The sequence below is a fragment of the Phacochoerus africanus genome, chromosome 2 (assembly GCF_016906955.1).
Source record: "Phacochoerus africanus isolate WHEZ1 chromosome 2, ROS_Pafr_v1, whole genome shotgun sequence".
Taxonomy (NCBI): Eukaryota; Metazoa; Chordata; class Mammalia; order Artiodactyla; family Suidae; genus Phacochoerus; species Phacochoerus africanus.
This window is the reverse complement of record NC_062545.1, coordinates 122,447,001-122,472,449: the sequence shown is the minus strand read 5'-3', so window position 1 is coordinate 122,472,449 and position 25,449 is coordinate 122,447,001. Positions and strand designations below refer to the sequence as shown.

General features: G+C 41.4%; 1 protein-coding gene across 1 annotated transcript in view; it reads right to left on the bottom strand.

Moving 5' to 3' along the window:
* LOC125119416 (aromatase 3) overlaps positions 1 to 1,368 on the bottom strand; it is a 30,572-nt gene extending 29,204 nt beyond the window's left edge. Inside the window, exon 1 of the mRNA XM_047766350.1 lies at positions 1,000 to 1,368. Coding sequence (XP_047622306.1) covers positions 1,000 to 1,138 — 139 coding nt within the window. The 5' untranslated portion in view covers positions 1,139 to 1,368. The remainder of the gene's footprint in view (positions 1 to 999) is intronic.
* Between the last annotated feature and the right edge of the window lie 24,081 nt (positions 1,369 to 25,449).

Here is a 25,449-nt window from a genome sequence, read left to right as displayed (position 1 = left end):
GTTCTGTGGAAAGTGATAAAGAACCCAGACCCAGGGCGCCCTGCAGCAGCCCCACACTCCCACTCTTCATCACTCTGTGCGAGGCCCACCACACTTGGCAGCGTGTGATGGCTTGGCTCTTGAAATAGAGCCTTATCGGATATCTTATGGGACTGGGGACAGATGCCTGCCATGAGGGATTGTCCCTCAAGACTAAAAAGCAGTCTGATATTTCAGACAATTCTGAGTTAATCTGATACTGTGTCATGGTGGAGTTTCTACTGGAATTATCTGGGTAATTATATAGTACTTTTGCTTGATCTACAGCGCTTGTTGAAGATTTTTTTCAGATTTCCAACGGAACTGTTTCTACTGGAATTATCTGGGTAATTATATACTACTTTTGCTTGACCTAAAGAGCTCATTGAAGATTTTTTCAAATTTTCAAGGGAACCATAGTGGTCCTAATTCTTCTTCCACTGTCCAAGACCCATCCATCCCTTATGGTGGAACCAATATCACCATCATGCCCAATATAAAAGAAAAATGAAGAGTGTGTTGGAGGAAGGAATAAGTTCAAGAAAGGAAGAGTCCAGAGTACATGGATAAAGCAAAGTGGAAGGGAGATAGAAAAAGGGCAGAAGCATTTCCAGCAACATTTTCCCCTTCAGAGAAAATCGAATCAACAAAACAAAAAACAAATGTAAACAAACCTGGAATTTTACCTTGCTATACTGCATCTTAAACTTACTTTAAAGGATACATATGCCAAGTCTATTTTACCAAAGCATAGTATAGGCTGGCAGGGATTATTTAGGATAGTGTTTTAATGTTTTCATTAGACATGTGCTGACAGTTGGCTAAAATTGTTTGCCTGAGTCTTCATTTTCTAATATGCCGTGCCCTTTAACCATCTCCCCAGATTTGCTCTTTTTCCTTTTGACAAATTTCCTTTACCCTTATGAATCAAAAGCCCAAGAAAACAATCTCCTTAGATATAGAAATAAATGACTGACTTACCTGGTATTGAGGATGTGCCCTCATAATTCCAAACCCAGAGAAGTAAGCCAATGAGCAGCAGGATTGCAATGCTGCCAAAAAGGACAGCTTCAGACACCATGCTGCTGATGTTCATTGGGTTCAGCATTTCCAAAACCATCTTGCTTTGCTTGATCTCAGGGGAAGCAATATAAAATCCTGTGGAAATCAGAGGGGCAGAAAAGTTAGACAATGCCCCAAAATATACATTTAGGACTCATGTTGCCTCAGATGATGCTGGTACTCTAGAGATGGGCATTTTGTTTTACAATGTGATTGGACACTTAGACAAGACATATTTGTAGTTACAAGTCAAAACAAGTAAGCCCAAGAGAAATCTCTGGCTTGAAATGCAGCATTTCTGACCTTGGCAGAGTTTCAGGTTCGTTTAGACGCTTGGTCTGATAGAACTTATCATCCTGCCCTTGAGTGGCTAGAATGACTGAATTCCCAATTGAGGGCCAAATTTCTTACCAAAATACATGAAAATGAAACTCAATCCAGAGGTGGAGCCATTAAATGACTTCATCAGCAGATTTTATTTAGGCAATCTTTTCCCCTTGAAGCCAATTAAAAATAACAACAACAACAACAATCCCCAACTCCCTTCCCTGCTCAAAATTACCTCCCCCAAAAGATAAGCTTCTGTAGTAAGAAGATGTTTCATGGCCATCATTGAGGTATTTCAGAACTCCCATGAGGTTGTCTATTGAATTCAATGTGACTCACTCAGGACAATCTTTTCCTATTTCCTGTGATGAGGTTTAAAATCTCTTGAACCATATGCTAGGGAAGTAGTGTATGCGAGCCTATGACAGAGGAAATAATAGGAGAGGAAACATAAAAGACAAGGAGAAAGAGAAGTAATGGGGGCAGGAAGAAAAGAGAGGACAGACATAGTTGATGCCACCAAAAGTAGGTTCAGTTGTCACCAGCAACCAAGCTCCCCCCAGCAGCTAATCTCCTTTGAAGGACAATTTTCACTTTGATTTGCTGGTTTTGTCCTGTGTTTATTTTTTTCCTTTTTCTCTCAGAGACCATTTTTTTTCTACTTTACTGAGATGTAATTAACACATAGCTATATAGAAGTTTAAGGTATATAGCATGATGATTTGACTTACATAATTATGAAATAATTACCACAATAAGTTTAGTGAATATCTATCATCTCCTACAGATACACTAAAGAAATAGGGGAAAAATTTCCCTTTTGATGAGAACTCTTAGGATTTACTCTCTTAACAAATTCCATATATAACACATGACAGTGTTAACAATCTTTATCATATTGTACATCACATCCCCAGTCCTTATTCATCTTATAGCTAGAAGTTTGTACCTGTTGACGACCTTCATCTAATTCACCCTCTCCCAACCCCCCTACCTCTGGTAGCCATAAATCTGATCTATGAGTCTGTTTCTTTGTGTTTAAAGCATAATTGACCTACAACACTATGTTAGTGTCTAGACAGCGTAGTGATTCAGTATTTTTATACATTTAGAAATGATCACCATGGTAAAACTAGCTGTCATCTATTATGTAAGTATTGACTATATTCCCTGCACTTTACATTTCATACCCATGACTTGTATTATGTAACTGAAAGTTTGTGCCTCTTAATCTCCTTCACCAAATTCTTCCCTCTGCCCAGACCCCTCCCTTCTGGCAATCACCTGTTCATTCTCTGCATCTGTGACTTTCTGTTTACTTATGTTTGTTCATTTGTTTTGGTTTTTAGGTTTTACATGTAAGTGAAATCATACATCATTTGTCTTTCTCTGTCAGACATTTCATTTAGCATAATACCTTCTAGGTCCATCCATGTTGTCACAAATGGCAATATTTCTTCTTTTTTAGGCAATCAGAACTACAGCTGCCGGCCTACACCACAGCCACAGCAGCATTGGACCTGAGCTGTGCCTACAACCTATACCACAGCTCACAGCAACGCTGGATCCTTAACCCACTGAGCAAGGCCAGGGATCAAACCTACAGCCTCATGGTTCCTAGTCAGATTCATTTCCACTGCACCACAATGGGAACTCTGGTAATATTCCTTTTTTTATCACTAAGTAATATTCCATTACATATACGTATATACTGCATCTTCTTTATCCGTTCATTTGTTGATGAGCCCTTAGTTTGCTTCCATATCTTGACTATTGTAAATAATTCAACAGTAAACATAGGGGTGCATATATCTTTTTGAATTAGTGTTTTAATTTTCTTCCATGAATACCCAGAGGTGGAATTGCTCAATCATAGGTAGTTCTAGTTATGATTTTTTGAGGATCCTCCATGTTATTCTCCACAGTGGCTGCACTATACATGACCACGAACAGTGCACAGGGGTTCCCTTTTCTTCACATCCTCACCAGCAATTGCTATTTGTTCTCTTTTTGATAATAGCCATTCTGATTGATGTGAGGTAATATCTCATTGTGGCTTTGATTTGCCTTTGCCTGACGATTTGTGATGTTGAACATCTTTTCAAGTGCCTCTTGTCTGTCTGTATGTCTTCTTTGGGAGAGTGTCCATTCAGGTCCTCTGCCCATTTTTTAATTTGGTTGTCTTTTTGATGTTGAATTGGATGGATTTTCTTTTAATTGTGGATATGAACCCCTAACTGGATATATAATTTGGAAATATTTTCTCCCATTCAGTAAGTGGTCATTTTGCTTTGTTGATAATTTTATTCTCTGTGCAAGTTTTGTTTGTTTGTTTTGGTTATAGTCCCGTTTTTTTTATGCTTGCTTTTGTTTTCCTTGCCTGAAGAGATGTATCCCAAAAAATACTGCTAACACTGATGTCAAAGAGCATATTGTCTATGTTTTCTTCTCAAATTTTTATAGTTTTAGGTGTTTTAAATCTTTAATCCATTTTGAATTTGTTTTTGTATATAGTGTAAAAAAATAGCCCAGTTTAATTATTTCGCTTTCAGCTGTCCAGTTTTCTCAACACCATTTATCGAGGCCATCTTTCCCCCATTATTCTTGCTGCCTTTTTTGTAGATTTCTTGCCCATATGAGTGTGAGTCTGTTTCTGCACTTTCCATTCTGTTCATTGATCTATATGTCTGCTTTTGTGCCAGTACAATACTATTTTGATGACTACAGTTTTGTAGTATAGTTTCAAATCAGGGAGTTTGATACCTCCTGTTTTGTTCTTCTTTCTTATGATATTCTTAGTTATTCAGTGTCTTTTTTGTTTCTATACAAATTTTAGAATTACTTGCTCTGGTTCTTTAAAGAATGTTATTGGCACTTTGATAGGGGTTGCATTGAATCTGTAGATTGCCTTGAGTAGTATGATCATTTTAACAATACTAATTCTCCCAATTCATGAGTAGAATATATCTTTACATCTGTTTGTATCAGCTTCAATTTCTTTCATCAGTGTCTACTAGTTTTTGAGTGTGGGTCTTTTACCTCCTTAGATTTATTCCCAGGTATTCTATTCTTTTTGATTTGATTGCAAGTGGGATTGTTTTTTAAATTTCTCTTTCTGTTATTTTAGTATATGGAAACGCAACAGATTTCTGTATATAATTTTGTCTCCTATAACTTTATTGAATTAACTGATGAGCTCTAATAGATTTTTTTGGTGGTGTCTTTAGAATTTTCTATGTATAGTGTCATTTCAATAGCAAATAATGACAGTTTTATTTCTTCCATTCTAATGTGCATTCCTTTTATTTCTTTTTTTTCTCTGATAGCTATGGCTAGGAATTCCAATACTATGTTGAATAAAAGCTGGTATCCTTGTCTTGTTCCTGATCTTGTAGAATATTTTAGCTTTTCAACACTGAGTATGATGTTAGCTGAAGGCTTATCATATATGGCCTTTATTTTGTTGAGTTATGTTCCCTCTAATATCATTCTGCTGAAAGTTTTTATCATAAAAAGATCCTGAATTTTGTCAAAATACTTTATGCATCTTACTAAGATGATCATATGATTGTTGTTCTTCAGTTCGGTAATGTGGTATATCACATGGATTTATTTGCAAACATGGAACCAATCTTTGCATCCCTAGAATAAATTCTACTTGATCATGATGTATGATCCTTTTAATGCATTGTTGAATTTGGCTTGCTAATATTTTGTTAAGTATTTTTGTATCTATGTTCATCAGTGATATTGGCCTGTAATATTCTTTTTTGTGGGTTATCTGGTTTTGGTATCAGGGTGATGTGGGCCTTGTAGAGTTTGTTAGTGTTCCTTCCTCTGAAAAGTTTGGAATACACACACACACACACACACACACACACACACATATATTGTTATTTTAAATTGCTTATTTTTAAAATTTGAATGTATTTTAACTCTGCAGTTTCTCCCTCCCCCCCTTATTGTTTTTGATATATTTTATAGCCGAACACTGACATGGCTGGTTGAGGAGCCCGAGTTTTAGTAGAGGTGGTGTACGCCTGCCACTTGGCCAGGGCCAGAGCCCAGGGCATCCCCTTGTGGTGTCGGCCTGTTGGTGGGGAGCCTGGGTCTTTTCAGGGGTGGCTTAGGGGCTGCTATGGTCCTGGGACTGTTGTCTTGCCTGCTGGTGTGCAGGGCTCAGGCACAAGGTTTTCTAGGACTGTGCCCACCCACTACTGCGGCCAGATCCTTGTGATACTGCTGGCCCACTGATGGGTAGAGCCAGGTCCCGAATCCTCTGGCTACAGGCCCAGGGATCCCATAACTGGTATTGGCCTGCTCATGAGTGCATTGGATCTTGACACAGCTGGCTGAAGGGCCTTGGTGGTCCCTGGGCTATGTCCATCCACTGATGGGTAAATCCATATCCCAGAGGGTTCTAGGGCTGGTGTCCACCCACAGGTAGGTGAGGCCAGCTCAGTGATGGGCAGAACTGGGTTCCAAAGTATCTGACTGTGGGGCCTGGAAGTTCTAGAGCTGCTGTCAGTTTGTTGGTTGGTGCCATGACCCAGGGCATACCAGGGCTAGTATTGGCCCACTAGTGAGCAGAGAGGGGCCCTGGGGTCTTTGGCTGCAGGGATCTTGGATCCCAGAGTTGATATTGGCCTAGGTGGGCAGGGCCAGGGCCTAAGGGATGTCAGTGCTGGTGCCTCGCTGATGAGTGAAGTTAGGGCCAGGGCCTAAGGGACATCAGTGCTGGTGCCTCGCTGATAAGTGAAGTTAGGTCCAGAGCTAGTGTTGGCCGATTGGTGGGCAGGGCTAGGTCCCAGGGTGGTTGAGGCTCAGAGGTTCCTAGGATAGCTGGCCTGCTGGTAGATGGGGCTGTGTCCCTACCTAGAGGACAATTGCCTCCTGAGGAGGCTCTCTAAGATTAGCCAGTGAATCTGACCCAAGCTTTTTTCAAATTACTGTTTCTACCCTGGGTCTCAAAGTGTATAATTGAGTGGAATTTAGTAGTGGAATTTCTCTTTCCCACAGTTCTCTGGGTCTCCTGAAAGCAGGCCTACTAGCCTTCAAAGCTAAATATTCTGGAAGTTCGCCTTCCTAGTGTAGGATCCCAAGGGTAGGGAATCCAGTGTGGGATCTGGACCCCTTGTTTATTGGGGGGCACCTCTGCAATTATAGTCCTCCTCCTGGTTGGTGGGTCACCTATCTGGTAGTATGGGTCTTGACTCTACTGCATATATGCCCCTCCTATTATGGTTCCTCCGTTGTATCTTTAGTTGTAGTGATCTTTTCTACCAGCCTTCAGATCACTTTCATGGATAGTTGCCCTGTAAATAATTGGAATCTTGAAACACCCATAGGACAAAGCGAGCTCAGGGTCTCCCTATTCTATCTTGGCTGCTCCCCTCTGCTGTATTGTTCAACAATGTAATGTTGAGTCTTTCTTTTCAATAGGTTTTACACTACCTATACATTTAGAAGAGGGTTTCAGGGCTGGTGGTTTGTTGAAGAGACCTAGATTGAATAAGCTTATATAGCAAGTAATGAGCAACCATTCCATTCAGTTCCTGGTGCCAGATGGCCACCCCAAGGATTACCTTCCCTCAGAAATTGATTTAACTTCTCAGGACTTCTAATGTCTCTGAAACAGACTTTGACTGAGTTATACGTAGTAATAAAGTTCTAAATACTTAATCAGGACCTCTAATTGGATTTTAAGAGCTCTGTGAAGTCCCTAAAATGCTGTATAAAATGTTGTATCTGTTCAGCTGCACTTTTATGCAGGAAAGAAACCACAACTTTCATCAGATTTCTGAATAATATATTTTATCCCCTGATCTATATGAGACCTTAAATATCCAGCCAAAGACCCATTCCTGGCAAGTACAGAAATTTCATGACATAGTTGAATTCATTCAGTTGCTTGATTCATTATATTGATTCTTCCTATTATTCTCCCTTTTAAATAATCATTAACAGTTAAGTGCAAAAAATAAAACTGCCTGCACATATGTTGGGAGATTCTTTTTTTAATATGTATAAATTAAGATTGAAAAGTCAGCAATGTGTCACTTATCGGCTGGTTCATTAATGAGTAGCTTCTTTGAACAGATTGAGTTTTTAGGGTTTTTAATATCAGGAGTGGGATTTTACATAATTCTGAGTAAACTCCTTGTGACTTTCTGACAGCCAGGACCCTCAAGGTTTCTGTTTATGTTGATAAAACCTGAAATCAGTGTTAAATGGGAAAAAAGAATGGATACATTTATATGTATGACTGATTCACTTTGCTGTACACATAAAACTAATAAAGCATTGTTAATCAACTATATGCAAATAAAATTAAATTTAAAAATAAATAAAAATAAAACAATGTCCCAAAAGACACTCAATCAAAAACATGTAAGTGAAGAAAATAGTTGTGACAAAAGAAGGGAAGATGTCCCAGAGGAAGTGATATGGGCAAAACTTCACATTCAGGAAGGTCTTAGGGAGATTTTCAGAGAGAATAATGAAAGTACAAAGTATAAAATGTTAGAAGCTTATGCAAGTTTATAAAGGAATATAACAATTCACTAAGGCACATAAAATATGTTCCCTCAATGTTGGAAAGTTATAAAAAGAGAAGATGACAGTAAGAACAAGGTTTTTTTGATAAAGAAAAAACTAAGAATTGATCCTCTAGACAGAAGGTCAATAAGACAACAGAGATCCTAAGTGACACAATAGAACAGTAAAACTTAAACTTAATTACATCCAAGAAAAAAACAGAATATACATTCTTTTCAAGTGCAGTCTAGGATTGATCACATCCAGGGGCAAAACTAACCTCAACTAATTTAAGAGTATAGAAATTATTTCAGAAGTTCCTGTTGTGGCATAGCAGAAACAAATCTGACTAGTGAACATGAGGATGCATATTCAATCCCTGGCCTTGCTTAGTAGGTTGGAGATCCGGCATTGCTGTGAGCAGTGGTGTAGGTTGCAGATGGAACTTGGATCCCATGTTGCTGTGGCTGTGGTATAGGCCACCACCTGTATCTCCAATTTGACCCCTAGCCTGGAAATTCCATATGCTGCCGGTACAGCCTATGGAGGAAAAAAAAATATTTCAAGCATCTTCTCTGACCACAATGGCATGAAACTAGAAATTAACCACAGGAAAAGAAATGAGAAGAAGAAACAGACTACATGTAGGCTAAACAACATGCTACTAAAAAAACAATGGGTCAACGAGAATATCAAAAAGGAAATTAAAAAAATACCTTGAGATAAAGGATAATGAAAACACAACCATACAAAATTGATGGGATGCCACAGAAATGATTCTTAGAGGGAGGTTCATAATGATATAGACCTTCCTTAAAAAAGGAAAATCTCATGAGATCCTGCTATATTGCACAGGGAACTATATCTAGTCACATGATGGAGGATAATGTGAGAAAAAGAATGTGTATATATGTGTGTGTGTGTGTGTGTGTGTGTGTGTGCACGCACTGCCTGTGTGACTGTCACTGTGCTGTACAGTAGAAATTGACAGAACACTGTAAACCAAATATAATGGAAAAAATAAAAATCATTAAATTTTTTTTAAAAAGGACAGAAAAATATGTCAGTCCTTCACTGACACCAAAGCAAAAGGACATGGTAACTTTTTTCATGAATACCCCCACTGGACTAACTATTTAGTCAATTATAGAAAGCACCAGGAAATAAAGTTAAATAGCCAAATGTTGAAAGAAAGAAAGAAAGAAAGAAAGAAAGAAAGAAAGAAAGAAAGAAAGAAAGAAAGAAAGAAAGAAAGAAAGAAAGAAAAGAAAAAGGAAATAGGAGGAAAGAGGAAGGAAGGAAGGAAGAATGAAGAAAAGACAGCACTCCCAGAAAGAACCGACTCATCACCACAGCAGCTCCCGTCCCGCCCTCCCATCCCCATGCCCCAGCCCGAAAGAAAGAAAGAAAAAAGGACAGACAGACAGACCTCGGGAACTTCCCACCATGGCTCAGTGGTTAACATACTCAACTAGTATCCATGAGGACAAGGGTTCAGTCCTTGGCCTTGCTCAGTGGGTTAAGGATCCAGCATTGCTGTGAGCTGTGATGTAGGTTGCAGATGTGGCTCAGATCGCAAGTTGGTGTGGCTGTGGTATAGGCCAGCGGCTACAGCTCCGATTGGACCCCTAGCCTGGGAACCCCATATGGCATGGGTACGGCCCTAAAAAGACAAAAGACAAAAAGAAAAAAAAGAAAAAAGAAAAATCTCAAATCAACAACTAAACCTTCCACTAAAAATAATTACAAAAAGAAGAACAAACAAAACCTAAAGTTAGCAAGGAAATCATAAGGAGAAGAGAGGAAATAAAAAAAAATAGAGATTCAAAAAAAAAATAATAATAGAGAAAGTCAATAATAGCAAGAACAGCTTCTTTGAAAGAGTAAACAAAATTGACAAACCTCTGGCCAGATTCATCAAGAAGAGAGAGAGAACCCAATAGACAAAATGAGAAATGAAAAAGGAGAAATCTCAATGGACACAAAACCATAAAAGAATACTGTGAACAATTGTATGTCAACAAATTTGACAACCTCAAAGAAATGGACAGCTTTCTAGAAACATACAACCCACCAAATATAAATCAAGAAGAAACAGATAATTCAGACAGATCACTAGAAATTAAATTGAACATGTAATAAAAACACTCCCTACAAATAAAAGTCCAGGACTAGGTGGCTTCACTGGAGAATTCTACCAAATATTCAAAGAAGAACTTATATCCATCCTTCTCAAGCCTTTCCAAATGATTGAAGAAGGAACACTCCCAAAGACATTCTGTGAAGCCACAATCACTCTAATACCAAAATCAGACATAGATACTTCCAAAAAATAAAGTTATAGGCCAATATCTTTGATGAATATAGACACAAAAATTCTCAACAAAATTTTAACCAACTAAATCCAACAACACATAAAAAAGACCATATATGATGACCAAGTGCAATTCACCCCAAGTTCACAAGGATGGTTCAACATAAGCAAATCAATAAATATCATATTCCACATTAACAAAAATGCCAAAAAAGCATTTGACAAATCCAACATCCATTACTTTGTGATAAAAACTCTTACCAAGGTAGATATAGAGGGAACATAACATAATAAAAGCCATTTATGACAAACACACAGACAATACAATAGTCAATGGCAAAAAGCTGAAAGCTCTCCCACTAAAATCTGGAACAAGACAAGGATGCCCACTCTTGCCACTTTTATTCAACATGTTATTGGAAGTCCTAGCCACAGCAATCAAAGAAATAAAGAAAGGTATACAAATTGGAAGAGAAGAGGTAAAATTGTCACCATATGCAGATGACAGGATACTATATGTAGAAAACCCTGGAGTTCCCTTCACGGTTCATCAATTAACAAAACTGACTAGGATCCATGAGGATGTGGGTTTGATGGCCTTGCTGAGTGGGTTAAGGATCTGGCACTGCCATGAGCTATAGTGTAGGTCACAGACACAGCTCAGATCCTGTGTTGCTGTGGCTGTGGTGCAGGCCAGCGGCTACAGCTCTGATTTGACCCATGGCCTGGGAACCTCCATATGCTATAGGTGTTGTCCTAAAATAGCCAGACACACACACACAAAAGAAAACTCTAAGGATTCCACACAAAAACAAGTCAGATTGATCAACAAATTCAGCAAAGTAGGATACAAGATTGACATTCAGAAATTGCTGCATTGCTGTCTGCTAACGATGAAATTTTAGAAAAGGAATATTAAAAATTACCTTTTAAAATTGCCCCCCCAGAATTAAATACCTAAGAATAAACATGACCAAGGATGTGAAAGACTTATATGCTGAGAACTATAACATTAATCAAGGAAATTAAAGAGGATTCAAAGAAATGGAAAAACATCCCATGCTCTTAACAAATGAGACCTAATCAAACTTAAAAGTTTCTGCACAGCAAAGGAAACCATAAACAAAATGAAAAGACAACCCACAGAATGGGAGAAAATCTTTGCAAGTGAAGCAACTGACAAGGGATTAATCTCCAAAACTTATAAATACCTCTGCAGCTCCATACCAAAAAAACAAACAACCCCATCTAAAAATGGGCAGAAGATCTAAACAGACATTTCTCCAAAGAAGACATACAGATGGCCAAAACACACATGAAAAGATGTGCAACATCACTCATTATTAGGGAAATGCAAATCAAAACCACTATGAGGTACCACCAGCCAGAATGGCCATCATCAAAAAGTCTACAGACAATAAGTGATGGAAAGGGTGTGGAGAAAAAGGAACCCTAGTACACTGTTGGTGGGAATATAAATTTGTGCAACCACTGTGGAAAACAGCATGGAGATTCCTCGTAAAACTAAACATAGAACTACCATTTGATCCAGCAATCCCACTCCTGGGCACCTATCCAGAGAAAACCATGACTCTCAAAGACACATATATTCCAATGTTCATTGCAGACAGGGAAACAACCTAAATGTCCATCTACAGAGGAATGGATCAAGAAGATGTGGTACATATACACAATGGAATATTACTCAGCCATTAAAAAGAACAAAATACTGGCATTTTTAGCAACATGGATGGACCTAGAAATTATCATGCTAAGTGAAGTCAGCCATACAATGAGACACCAACATCAAATGCTTTCGCTGACATGTGGAATCTGAACAAAGGACAGAGTGAACTTCTTTGCAGAACAGATGCTGACTCACAGGCATTGAAAAACTTATGGTTCTCCGTGGAGGAGACAGTTTGGGAGGTGGGGGATGTGCTTGGGTTGTGGGGTGGAAATCTTGTGAAATCAGATTGTTATGATCATTATACAACTGCAGATGTGATAAATTCATTTGAGTAATTAAAAAAAAATAAAAGTTAATAATTAGTCAAAAAAAATCCCATGTTCTTGGAAGAATCAATATTGTTTTTTGTTTGTTTTTTGTTCCTTTTTGTCTTTTTGCCTTTTTCTAGGGCTGAACCTGCAGCATATGGACATTCCCAGGCTAGGGGTCTAATCAGAGATGTAGCCACCGGCCTACACCAGAGCCACAGCAACGTGGGATCTGAGCTGAGTCTGCAACCTACAGTACAGCTCACAGCAATGCCAGATCATTAACCCACTGAGCAAGGCCAGGGATGGAACACGAAACCTCATGGTTCCTAGTCAAATTTGTTAACCACTGAGCCACGACGGGAACTCCCTCAATATTGTTAAAATGGGTATACTAGGAATTCCCATTGTGGCACAGTGGAAATGAATCCAACTAGCGTCCACGAGGATGCGGGTTCAATCCCTGGCCTCACTCAGTGGGTTGGGGATCTGGCATTGCCGTGAGCTATGGTGTAGGTGGCAGATGCAACTTGTATCCTGAGTTGCTGTGGCTGTGGTATAGGCCGGCAGCTGTAGCTCCAATTTGACCCCTAGCCTGGGGACTTCCATATGCTGAGGGTGTGACCCTAAAAAGCAAACAACAACAACAACAAAAAAAGAGTGGGAGAAAAGCTCTCTTAAAAAAAAAAAAGCCATGCTACCCAAAGCAATCTGCAGATTTATTGTGATCCCTATCATATTACTCATGACATTTTTCACAGAACTACAACAAAACATCTAAAAATTTATATGGAACCATAAAAGACCCAGAATTGCCAAAGCAATACTCAGGGGAAAACAAAAAAAGGCAGGAGGCATAACTCTCTCAGACTTCAGATAATATTACAAAGCTACAGTAATCAAGAGAGTGTGGTACTGGTACAAAAACAGACATGCAGACCAGAAATAAACTCAGACACCTACTGTCAATAGAGAGCCCAGAAATAAACCCAGACATCTCTGTCAGTTAATCTTTGGCAAAGGAGGCAAGAATATAAAATGGGAAAAAGACAGTCTCTTCAAGTGGTGCTGGGAAAACTGGACAGCTGCATGTAAATCAGTGAAACTAGAACACACCCACACACCACGCACAAAAATAAACTCAAAATGACCTAAAGGGAATTCCTGTTGTGGTTCAGCAGTAATGAACCTGACTAGTATCAATGAGGAGGCAGGTTCAATTCCTGGCCTCGCTCAGTGGGTTAAGGATCTGGTGTTGCCATGAGCTGTGGTATGTAGGCTGGGAACCTCCATATGCTGTGGGGGTGGCCCTAAAAAGACAAAAAAAAAAAAAAAAAGCCTTGAAGGCTTAAACATAAGACAAGACACCATAAAACTCCTAGAAGAGAACGTAGGGAAAACATTCTCTGACATAAACCATTCAAATGTTTTCCTAGGTCTCCCAAAGCAATAGAAATAAAAACAAAAATAAACCAATAGGACTAATCAAACTTATAAGCTTTTGTCCAGCAAAGGAAGCCATAAGCAATAAATTCAACCTATTTTCTGGAATAGGAGAAAATAGTTGCAAATGATGCAACCAGTAAGGATTTAGTCATCAAAATATACAAACAACTCCTGCAACTCAACAACAAAAAACCAAATGACCCAACTGAAAAGTGGACAGAAGACATAGACATTTAAAAAAAAAAAAAGACGTACAGATGGGCAGTATGCACATGAAAAAAATGATCAACATCACTAATTATTAGAGAAATGCAAATCAAAGCTGCAGTGAGGTACCACCTCACACCAGTCAGAATGGCTATCATTAATAAGTCTACAAATAACAAATGCTGGAGAGGATGTAGAGAAAAGGGAACCCTCCTAATCTGTTGGTAGGAAGGTAAATTGGTATAACCACTATGGAAAACAGTATGGAGGCACCTCAGAAAACTGAATATAAACTACCATATGATCCAGCAGTCCCACTCCTGGGTATATATCCAGACAAAATTACAATTCAAAAATATACATGCACGTATATATTCACAGCAGCACTATTCACAATAGCTAAGACATGGAAACAGCCTAAATTTCCATCAGCAGATGAGCAGATTAAGAAGATATGTTACATAAATACAATGGAATATTACTCAGACATAAAAAGAAATTAAATAATGCCACTGGCAACAACATGGATGCAACTAGAGATTCTCTTACTAAGTGAAGTCAGAAAATAGAAAGAGAAATACCATATGATATCACTAATATGTAGACTCTAAAATATGGTACAAATGAACCTATTTACAAAACAGACTCACAAACAGAGACCAGACTTGTGGTTGCCAAGGGGAAAGGGGGGGTGAGATAGACTGGGAATTTGGGGTTAGTAGATGCAAACTATTACACTTAGAATGGATAAGCAATGAGGTCCTACTGTATGGTGCAGGGAACTATACCAGTCTCTTGGGATAGACCATGAGGGAAGATAATATAAGAAAGGGAATATATATATATTCATATATGAATATATATATTCATATATATATATATATATATGAATGACTGTGTCACTTTGCTATACAGCAGAAATTGGCACACTGTAAATCAATTATACTTTAGTAAGAAGAATTGAACTGTTTCTAATGTTTTCAATTATGTGTATTAAAATGTTGGGTTTTTTTTTTCATTTCCACATACACTTAAAAACCTATAGTAAGAGAGTTTTTAATATTTCAACAAAATTTCTAAAGGTCGCAGTAAATCGTGTTATTTTCTCTTGATTTTTAAGATTACCTTACCTTGAGTCATTTTCAGTTTGCGTGGTCATTTTTACTGTCCTGCACTATTGTGCAAAATTAGCACTGTTGTATGTCTAAAGGTTTGGTGGGGCAAAGAAGCCTGGTTCCTCATCTGCCTCAAAAGTATGTCATAAGACACCCCAGAGAGCACTATTTAAAGACTCAAAGGATGAGAATTTTTTTAATACTTGATGTGTGTTAGACATTGTTCCCAGCACCTTACAAATATTAAGCAATTCATCCTCACAACAACCCTGTGAGTTAAATATGATGGTACCCACTTTACAAATGAGAAAACTGAAGTGTGGGTAAATATTTTGCCCTCAAGCACCCAGCTTATTTGTTGTAGAGCTGGCACTGGAGTTCACATAGTCTGTCTCCAAAGCCATGCTCTGAATCATGCCATTTGCTTCCTATTACGGGATTCATTTGGTCTCTATATTCAGGGATCTTTCAATCATTTATATTCATACCCAGGCTACTCAGAGTGACCCTCTTTAAAGGAGTAAGCTTATCAGATCTCTGAATGCCACAGCTAGAAAAACCCCTAAAGATTTACTTCTCCTCACACATTGGTTTTCCCCTTCAGGCAGGTTGAACATAGCCCCCCCACCTCCCCGCGCTTTTTAAAAACAAAACAAAACAAAAAACCCACAGCATATGGAAATTCCCAGGTTAAGAGTCGAAGTGGAGCTATGGCTGTGGGCCTATACCACAGCCACAGCAACGTGGGATACGTGTTACATCTATGACCTACACCACAGCTCACAGGCAATGCTGGATCCTTAGCCCACTGAGCGAGGCCAGGGATAGAACCCACATCCTCATGGATCCTAATCAGTTTTGTTAACCGTTGAGCCACAAAAGGAACTCCCTGAACATAGGCCTTTGAGTTGTGGTTCAGGAATGTAGGAAGGTCTTAGAACTTCATAGGGGTTACTTATATGTCCTCTGTGCCAGGAGTACCATCCCCTCACCTTTAACTGTGCACATACACACTTGTGGCCCTAAAGTGCCATGGGCCTTCAAAATCCACCTCAAAAACTTGGTCTCAAAGCATTTGTTTGCAGAGTGGGGCAACACACACTGGGCCTGGCACCAAGCAGGGTCTTCGGCCTCCTGATGAACCCTATGCTCCTGTGCTGGGTGGAGCCACAGGCAGCCTAATACCTAAATGTCCCATTACCTCAGGGTAAGGGAATGCCCTTCCAGAGTACCTGGTCTGAGCCAGGGCAAAGGCCACTGGGGACACAGCACAGCCTGAGTATCACAGTGCTTTGGGGTCAGGATGTACTCTGGGCCTCACAGTACCAGAGGGAGATTCCAGATGTGCTGGTACAGCCCTAACGTTCTTCCAGGGTTGGGAGGCAGGCTCTAGCTTTTCAGAAGTGCTGCCCAGCTTGGCTAGACCCTGCCAAACCCCACCTTGCAGCATGGGTTGGCCTGTCCAGCAGTGAGAAGACCCAGCCACCCACAGTCTGAGAACGGGGCGCCAAGCCCGCTCTCCTTCTCATTCTCATATACCCAGTCCATCTCTCTTTCATACCCTGACTCCCAGAAAAACGTAACCCAGCCACCTTGCTCCTCCCTGCTATACCTTCTGATTTGTGTCCCCACAGATAGGGGGCTGCCTGTTGGGGCTTGTGCAAGGGTTGACAGACAGGGTCTTGAGGAAGGAGTTACAAGTGAATGAGAACATCCAGTTGGGGGGGGGGCAGGGAGACCTGTGGCTACAGGTCTCAGGGAGGGCTGTAGAATGAGACTGGTGGCCTGCAGGAGATGGGAGCAGGGGGAGGTTGAGTGTGAGGCAAAGCAGAAAGAAGGATCAGAATGGAACAGGAACAAGGCTGGTGACCTGGGACCCAGAGAGCAGGGGGGTGGGGAGGCAAGGGGGAGTGCACTGGGGCTGGAGATGGCAGTAGGGCATACCTGTGCAAAGTGCTGTAGGTGCATTAAAAATGTTAGAGTTTTGCCTTAAGGAAAACGAGGAGCCACTGAAATGCCTTAAGCAAGGGGTCAACAAAATCATATCTGTGTTTTAAAAATCTAAATCACCCTGGCTGCAGTGGAAAGAATATGATGTGGGGAGAGGTGTCAGAGTGGGTGAAGAGAACAGATGGGAGGTTTCCATAGTGTTTCAGGTAAGAGAGGGAGGTAACTCTGGTCTTGGGAGGTTGAAATAGAGACAAGTGGACAGGTTCATGAGATATTTGTTGGTTAAATTGGTATGAGTATCATGATTTAAATCCAATGATACAAGAAGAGAGAGACGTTTTAAGTACGTCTCCTAAGTTTCCAGACTATGTACCTAGAGCAGTGATGTGCCATTCTGTGAGCTAGGACCAGTTTGAGGTGTGAAGAGTTCTTTTAGATTTTAGAAAGTTTGAGTTTGTGGGATTGTTGGAAAATCCAAGCACTGATACACAGTCTGTAACTCTGGTGAGAGGTCTGAGCTGACGTATGAGCTACAGAGACTATAGAGACTGAGAAGGGTGTCTTAAGGACCACCAAAATTTGGTGACAGAATAAAGGAGGATAAATCTTTTAAGAAGAAGGTGAGTTTACAATGAAAACAAAGGAGGACTGGCCCAAGGGCTAGCAGGAAACCAGAAGAGGCTGATAGTGTCTACATGCCAGCCTCTTTGGTAAACAAGGAGGCATGACTGGGATGCTATAATAATGGAGACAGGATGGTGGTAGCTGAAGAATCTCCAAAAGGCATGAATCTACAAAAAGCAATTTTAGAAAGATGATAACTATTGTTATTGCTGTTTTACAAGAGGAACAAACAACTTGAATGTAGTGTCAATAGTCCCTTGAAGAATGTGTACAGAACCTGACAGCTGCAGCACCAGTTTCACTCTCATCTGGACTGTTTCACCAAGTGCTCTATGTGAATCATCACCACGACCTTCTGGAATAAGCTCAGTCTACCTCCATTTTACAGATGAGGAAACTGAGCCTCCACATGTCAGAGCACCAGCGTGAGGCTAGCACCAATCAGTGGGAGCTGAAAGTCCATTCTTTTAACACAAACTACCTTTTCTGCTTCTTCTCACTCACTACATGCCTGCTTCCTTTCACATAACAGGCCTCTCTTACTTTTCCTTCTATATCTCTGGCCTCTTCCTCTCTTTGCAGGTTAGCTTCTTTTTCTTCCAAATAATCCATGCCTACTGTTAGCATTTCCTTTATACCCATTTCCTTTAAAATTCCTGGCGTCTGCTTTCACTGCACTCATGATACCAGTCCCTCAGAGATTACATATGACCTTCCTACCCTGTAATCCATGCTTTTTCCCCTCCATCTTTTTTCTGACCTCACTCTGTGGCTTTGGATCCACTTGGCCATTTCTTCTTCCTGTATCTGTTTGCTTATGGCTGTTGTGACAGGCTTTTCCTTTTCTTCCATTGCTCCTTCTTATTCCTCTCTACTTATTACTAGTTCTCCTGTGGTCCCTGAACCCTGAGCATTTCCTAGCCTAAGAGATTAGGCCTCTTTTCCATACTTCTTTTGAGAAGCCATTTATTTTCCTGGCTTCAGCTCTTGCTGCTGTGTCAGTGCCCCTACCCCTAATTCCCTTCTTGACCCTGTCTGAAGCCTAAAGTGCCTAGTGAACATCAGCACTTAGATGTCTCACCATCACTCCACATGTAGGTCTAAAACCAAATCCACTGACTTCCCCCTAACCTCCTCCTGCCACTCCAGCCTTCTCATATATCATTTCCCAGTCATTCAACTTCAAAATCTGTTTTTTTTACCTTATTCCCTCCCTTTACTTTCCTACCTATATTTGCCACCATTCCAGCCTAAACATGTCATCACAAATTTCTAGGGACATTCCCTAAAATTATCTTGTCCCTTTACACAAGCATACTTCTCTGAATTTCCTTTATCTCCCGGCCCCTATCTTAATTTTTGCAAAGGACCTTAACCCTACCTTCTGCTCTGTTAATGATCAAAGCATATTCTCAGTGGTCAGTTGAAGGAAAGTTCATATCTGCCTTTTAGACTTATGCCAAAAATTACCTCAAAATCTCTAAATATCCAGTAGTTTTCAAAAGCCTGTGTTGAGAAAAATCTCCAGAAGTTGAGGATTTCTAGGAGACCCTCATTCCATTCTTGGCATTCCCAAGATTTAATGCCTTCGAGGGCTACATAAATGACACAATTGTGGAGATAGGGAGACAATAGAGCCCAGGACTCCTCTCAAAGTGTCTGGTGTGATGCCAAACAAAACATCTCTCCATGGGCCCAATCCAGGCCCCAGCCCATTTTCTCCCTTTGCCAAGTGTCTGAATCAAGTGCTGCAACCTTCAAGGAGCTGCACACCAGGATCTGGTGAGTGAACCCTTTCTGCAGCTGCCTCCACCTGGTAATGCTCTGGTGTCAGGCCTTATAAGATGACTATAAGTGACTTTTTAAGATCATCCCTACACAATTCATTGCTTCATTTCATGGGGTTGGTTCAGTTTTCAATGGAGAGAAATGTACTATTGGACAATCCTAACATCCTTTTAGGAATGTTAAGGACAATAGATCAAAGCATTTGCATTTATCCTTCAGAGCTGGATGTATAGAAGTTTCCTCAAATCCCTTACTGAGTAAAATAGGGTATTAACTCTTCAAAGTCATCTCCCTCCCCCGCTTTTCCCTTCTAAAAGATGAGTTCCCCAAGCCTAGGGATCTGGGTCTATCTCCTTCACAACTATATCCCACTCCTGAAACAGTGTCCAGGCCTTTGCATATGCTCACTACAAACCTGTTGCCTTAGGTTGCACTGTTTTCACCTCTGTCCAGATTTTATTCCCCATTGTAACCCCTCTGAGGTCCTTCCTCTCAGACCTTCCCTTTCAGTTCCTCTTGTTATTGTTTTCCAACTCAGTTTTCATTATGTCTATCCCCTGTTTAAAAATGTTTTTGCTCCCAGTTACTTGCAAGACTTCCAAGTTTATCTGTTTCCAGTCTTATTTCTTGACTCTCTTTACCCACTCTATGACTCCACACTGAACCACAGATATCCTACCTGGGAGTTCTCATGTCTGTCTCTGCTCCCTCCCGTGTCACCCCAGCTCGGCTGGTTCTGCCCCACAAGCCTCCCTGGAGAGGTCTGCTTCCTCCTCCCCTTCCCTGAGCATTCTCTTACCTGGTATTAATACTCATCCTCCTTTCCCTTTGACATGGGTCCTGAGATTTTCTTGCTTTTGACAGCAAATCACTCTGTAACTCCAGAGTTGTAGAGGCTTTCATTAAACATTTATTAGATACCCAGAGCAAATGCTACATTCAGACACAAGAGGCATAGGGAAAGTTCTCAGGAAGGTGAAGCCAGGACGTGGTCTAGGTCAATAGGCAGGACTGCCCATGAACTTCTCCATCGAGGAAACACAGGGTATTAGAGCTGGGAAAAAAAACTCTTGAGATTGTCCAATAGTACATTTCTCTCCCTTGAAAACTGAACCAACTACATAAGACCAGGGAAGTAAGGTCACTTGTATCAGTGGTCACTTAAAAGTGGGAAAGTTTTACCATGTGCACATTCTACAATCTAATTTCCATGCCCTGGAGCTGGAGTCATGCCACTGGTGGTTTAGTCATTTTTCCCAGCATGTTTCCACACAAGTCTCTGGAAATTTGTTCTGGAACAGGATAAAGTGTAGAAACAAATGAGGGAAACCTGGAGGGAACAACATTGCTTGGCCTGGACTCCTCTTTAGGGTGCCACTGGGGGACCTCAGTCACTAACATTCCAAACACGCAGAGAAGACTGTAGACAGTGCGTGAAAGGCAGGTTTTCTTCTCTTGGCAATTGCACAGGCTGCCAAAGTCCACGTTTCACAGGAGCACACAGACCCAAAGTTCCTGGGCAGCAGGCAGGGCTGGGGCTTTCTTACTCATCTTTGAGGTTCCATGACTTCAATGCATGCTTGTAGAAACACTCCTTTCTTCACAGTAGCTCACCAGCCAGCTGCCAGCAGGCCCTTTTACTTCAGCTTTTGTCTTCACCCAAGGGTGACCTCTTTGTCCCTCAGATACCTAATCCATTGTCTTCCCAGTGGGCTGTACCTGAGATCCTCTCTCAGGAGACTTTGTTTTAAAGTATAGTCAGCAGTGGCCACGTGGAAAGCCTTCTAGATCATGGCCTTTTCAGGCCATGAGACAAGAGAAAGTATATTGAGAAATCTGAGGCCCACCACAGGGCGCCTGGAGCCTATCATTTAGGGGCTGCCTGACCCCCAAACCCTACTTTTTCTCACAAGCAGGCTGATCCTGGCTCATGGAGAGGCAGAAAGGGCCAGGCTGTGGATTGTTCCCACAGCAGCAGTCATTTCTCTAAGAGGTCTCACACCACATCACTTTTCAAGTCAGTTGTTCAAGGTCTAACATGTTGTCTGGCCTCAGAGAGTATTGGGAGTGGGGTATTTCAGTCCAATGTTGGCTCTTAATCTGAGGTGAAAAAAAGGCAGATGGATTTGGGGTCAGGGCCTGAGTTCAAGTCTCAGCTCCTTGGCTAACCAGCCCCGTGACCTTGTCCACTTTCCCAAGCCTTCCTGGGCTCTGGTTGAGAAAGTGAATCCTTTCTACCTCAGGACACCAAAGTGATGGGGAAAGTGAAACCTCTGAGCCAGAGACCTCTGGTACTGGCACCTGAAGCTGTGTGACTCCATGGCTGCTGGAGCAACAGTGAAAGGTTCCCACATGCGGTTACTTAGGGCATCTCTGGTGCCTCTAGCCAGAGAGGCTGCTGAACCTCTTTTCTTGTGGCAAGATTCACAACCCTACCTGAGCCTTGGTGTCCAAGATTTACCACGTAGCCTTGCTTTGGTTCACCGGCCTGTATGTGGTAAGTCCTTCTAAGGGCAGCAACAAACCCACCTCCTTCACAGGAAGCTCCAGCTGCCTCTGCACTGTGATGCTCTTTATCATTACCATAGTGCAAGTTTCTCCAAGGTAAAGCCTCCTGTCTCACTCCTCTCTGAGCCCCCCAAGGAGGCCACCATGAGTGCCTGAACCTAGCAAGTGCTCAGTAAATATTGGTGAAGTAAATGAATGAACCCTGGCAAGTTCAGCTTCTTAGTCCTGAGGCCATCAAAGAATGAGGCATTCAATCTACCCAGAGGAATGTTTTCCCTATCCTATCTCTGATTCCAAATGCCAAATTCCAGCCACAGCCACCACCCAAATAGTCAAGATAACGGCAGCAATACTTGCCTTTTCTTGTGACCTTATCTGCTGTTTAATGAACAAACTGTGAGGCCACAGAGATGGCCTAGAGCAAGGCCAATCTCTGGCAAGGGAGCCACTGACTGACCCCAAATGCTGGGGTTACTTAACCTCTCTGGACCTCCTTATCTATACAACAGGGAGATTGGGTCACATGACCTCTTCTAGCTGTGTATCTGACAACCAACATTCTTACCCTTTATCTTAGTGTCCCTTCCCAACCCTCCCAATGCCATTGCCCTCTTCACCTTTCTTGGTTCTTTCCTTCTGCATCATGGACTTAGGCTGACCAGTGGCACCTGCAGGCCCAGGTACCCTGAGCTTATCTGAGATGTCAGGGAACCTGGGGTGCAAATGGCCAAGTTTGGCCATCTTCTCTAGCTCTTCTCCTCTTTGGTACCCCAGACCTATTCTGAGAATCTCATGAAATCTGTGGAGAAACACACTCAGTAACCAATATGCTTTGACTACGATACTGGGTACTCGACTCACTGCAGCCCATCCTCAGACTTTAAATTCACAACTCCTGGGTTTCCTTCATCTACCTTCCAGATCAGGTTCCCAATGTCCCAGGGGCTCTTTACAGATGAAAACCACCTTCACTGACCAGTAGTAGAGTGTGGTTTCCAGGTTGTAAGTGAATGAAATTACCTTTGGGAATTTAACTTTTCACCTGGACCCCAAATCTATAGCGAAGGCTTGATGATATGGTGGTAGATGGTGCAGCCAGTGGAACCAGTGAGAAATATTTAAGGGGAAAATAAGGGACATGTCTGATCCCAGAAATCTCATCCGTGGCTCACTTCACATTGGTGCTGTCCATGGCTGCACTTAGCCTCAGTGGGCATCGAGGCTCATGGGATCTCTGGGCTTCTGCCACAAGGAGCCCATGTTATGGAGAGCATGTGTATGTACAGACTACCGGATTCATTCATTCAAGCAATCTACAATGTTCCAGCCAGTGTTCTAGGTTCTAAGAATAAAGCAATGAAAATTCAGCCTGTGCCCTTGAGGAGTTAATTTGGATGAGACAGAGTCACCCACGTTACTATTAATATAAGTCAAATTATGAGGGTTCAACCAGAGGTATAAACAACCATGGGATAGAGAAGAATATCCTGGGAAGGGTGGGTGTTGCCTAATTAGCAGGCCTCAAGAAGGAATATTATTTTATAAGACATCACGCTGAGGGAAAGACACCACAGTTTGAGAGAATGGGAAGAGGGCTGACAGGGGAAACTCAAAGCTGCTCCTGCCCACCACCCTGCCTGTGCCATTTTGCTTTCCTGGGTTCAGATGGACTCCTTATCACTGTGTGCATTTATTGCTACAGCTCTGCCTCAGTTACTTCATCAGAAAAAGGGGGACATTAGAGTGTTTCTTGATATGGTAACCATGAGAACATGAGAGCATGTTGGGCCTTACCAGAGTATGGACGACATAGTAAGAGTTCAATAAACGCTGTTATTGTTTACTAGTCTTCAGTCTCCAACAAGAACATAGGCCATAAGGGACAGGTCACTGCATCTCACTAGGGCACTCTGAGGGGCCGGGAAATGGGGTAGTCTCTGAGCTCCCTTGGTGGTCTGGAGGTCAGCGGTTCTGTGACCTTAGTGTCATGGATGAGAGATGCTGAGGTGGCCTGAGCACAACTGTGGAGTAGTCAGTGCTTGGCTCCAGGGCCCCTCTTCACCCACGCTTCCTTTTCTGTGTTATTTCCCCACATTTCCTATCCACTCACATCCTTCTCTCCAGTCAGAGGAAATCATCTCACCAAAAGAATTAGTCTCCCGGGGCTAATCCTTCACTTTCTTCTCTCTCCTGGGAGTATTCTCATTTTAACAGGCACCTGGAATAGTTCTGTGGAGGGCACCAAAGACCCATGTGACCCTCCCTCTGCTCTGTGGGAGCCTGCAGCCTGGGAGGAGAAAACTAACAAGCATGACATCATCACAAGCACAAAGAGATAGTAGCATAGAGATGTGGCCTAAGAAGCCTTTGTGTGAAAGGTGGAACGTGTTCTGAGCCTGGAACTGTGGTTGGGATTTTGATGGTGAGCCAAGGAGAGGGTTTCGGCAATGCTTAGAGGTAGGAATGAGACAGGTGTTCGGGGATAATAACAACTAAGGAGGTAGATTCCTGCTGGGAAGCATTTGTATCCACTGATGGAACTGTAAGCAGGAGTGGGATGATGAGGGAGGATACAGGAGAGGCAGTTCCTCTCTTACTGGACTCCCTGGTTTCTAATTTGTTTACATACTCTTATGCTAAGAAACTAACATAGTGTACCCCTATACAAGGAAACTAGAACAAGTTTTGAGAAAACAGAAAATTCTGCTAGCTAAATTATCTGTGTGGGTGCTTATATTGGAGGCAGGCAGACATTTCAGAACTAATTTATGAACCCTGTAAAAATATTTTAAGTTTACATCTAACTTAGCTGGCATCTCATCTTCAACAGGAACTCAGTTTGATCATCTTTTCCATCACACTTGGCATTTTTCAAATGGCCTTTTACTGCTTCCCAAATCAAGTCTATCTTCAGTGGATGAAGAATTGGCCCCACTGAGGTATCTGTATATGATTTATTTATACTGCTGGGAATTTTGGAGGTCCTCTTCCATTCTGGGATATTAACTAGTATTTCTTTGAATATTGCCTTCTCTCCATTCTCCCTATTTTTGCTTAGTAGATCAGCGATTAGACAAATATTGGGTCTTACAGAGCCACACTTCATGTTTTTTACCTGCTTTTTCATATTTCCCATATCTTTTATTGTTTTGTGCCACATTCTAAGATAATTCCTTCTCTGAATCTCCCAGCTATCACTTCAACTATTATTTTTTTGGCTTTTCAGTCCATTCATTCAGATTTTTATCTCAAAAATCCAAGTATTGATGTCCATTATCTGTTACTTTTTTTATGGCTGCAATATCTGCTGGTATTGCTGAGGCTATTAATTCAGCACGTTCTAGAGCCCTGTTTTGATTGACCATTAAGTCTCTTTCCTTGGTTATAAACTCTGTGTACAGTTTGTGTAACAAACTGCCTTCCATGGCATTGGCATTCATCAAGCGTCTGGTTGGTCGTAATCATGTGCTCATTTTTGTGGCTGAAAATTCCTTGTTAATCAGCTAGCTGCTTCTGTTTACCTACCTTTGCAGGAAGGATGGAAAGAAACAGGAT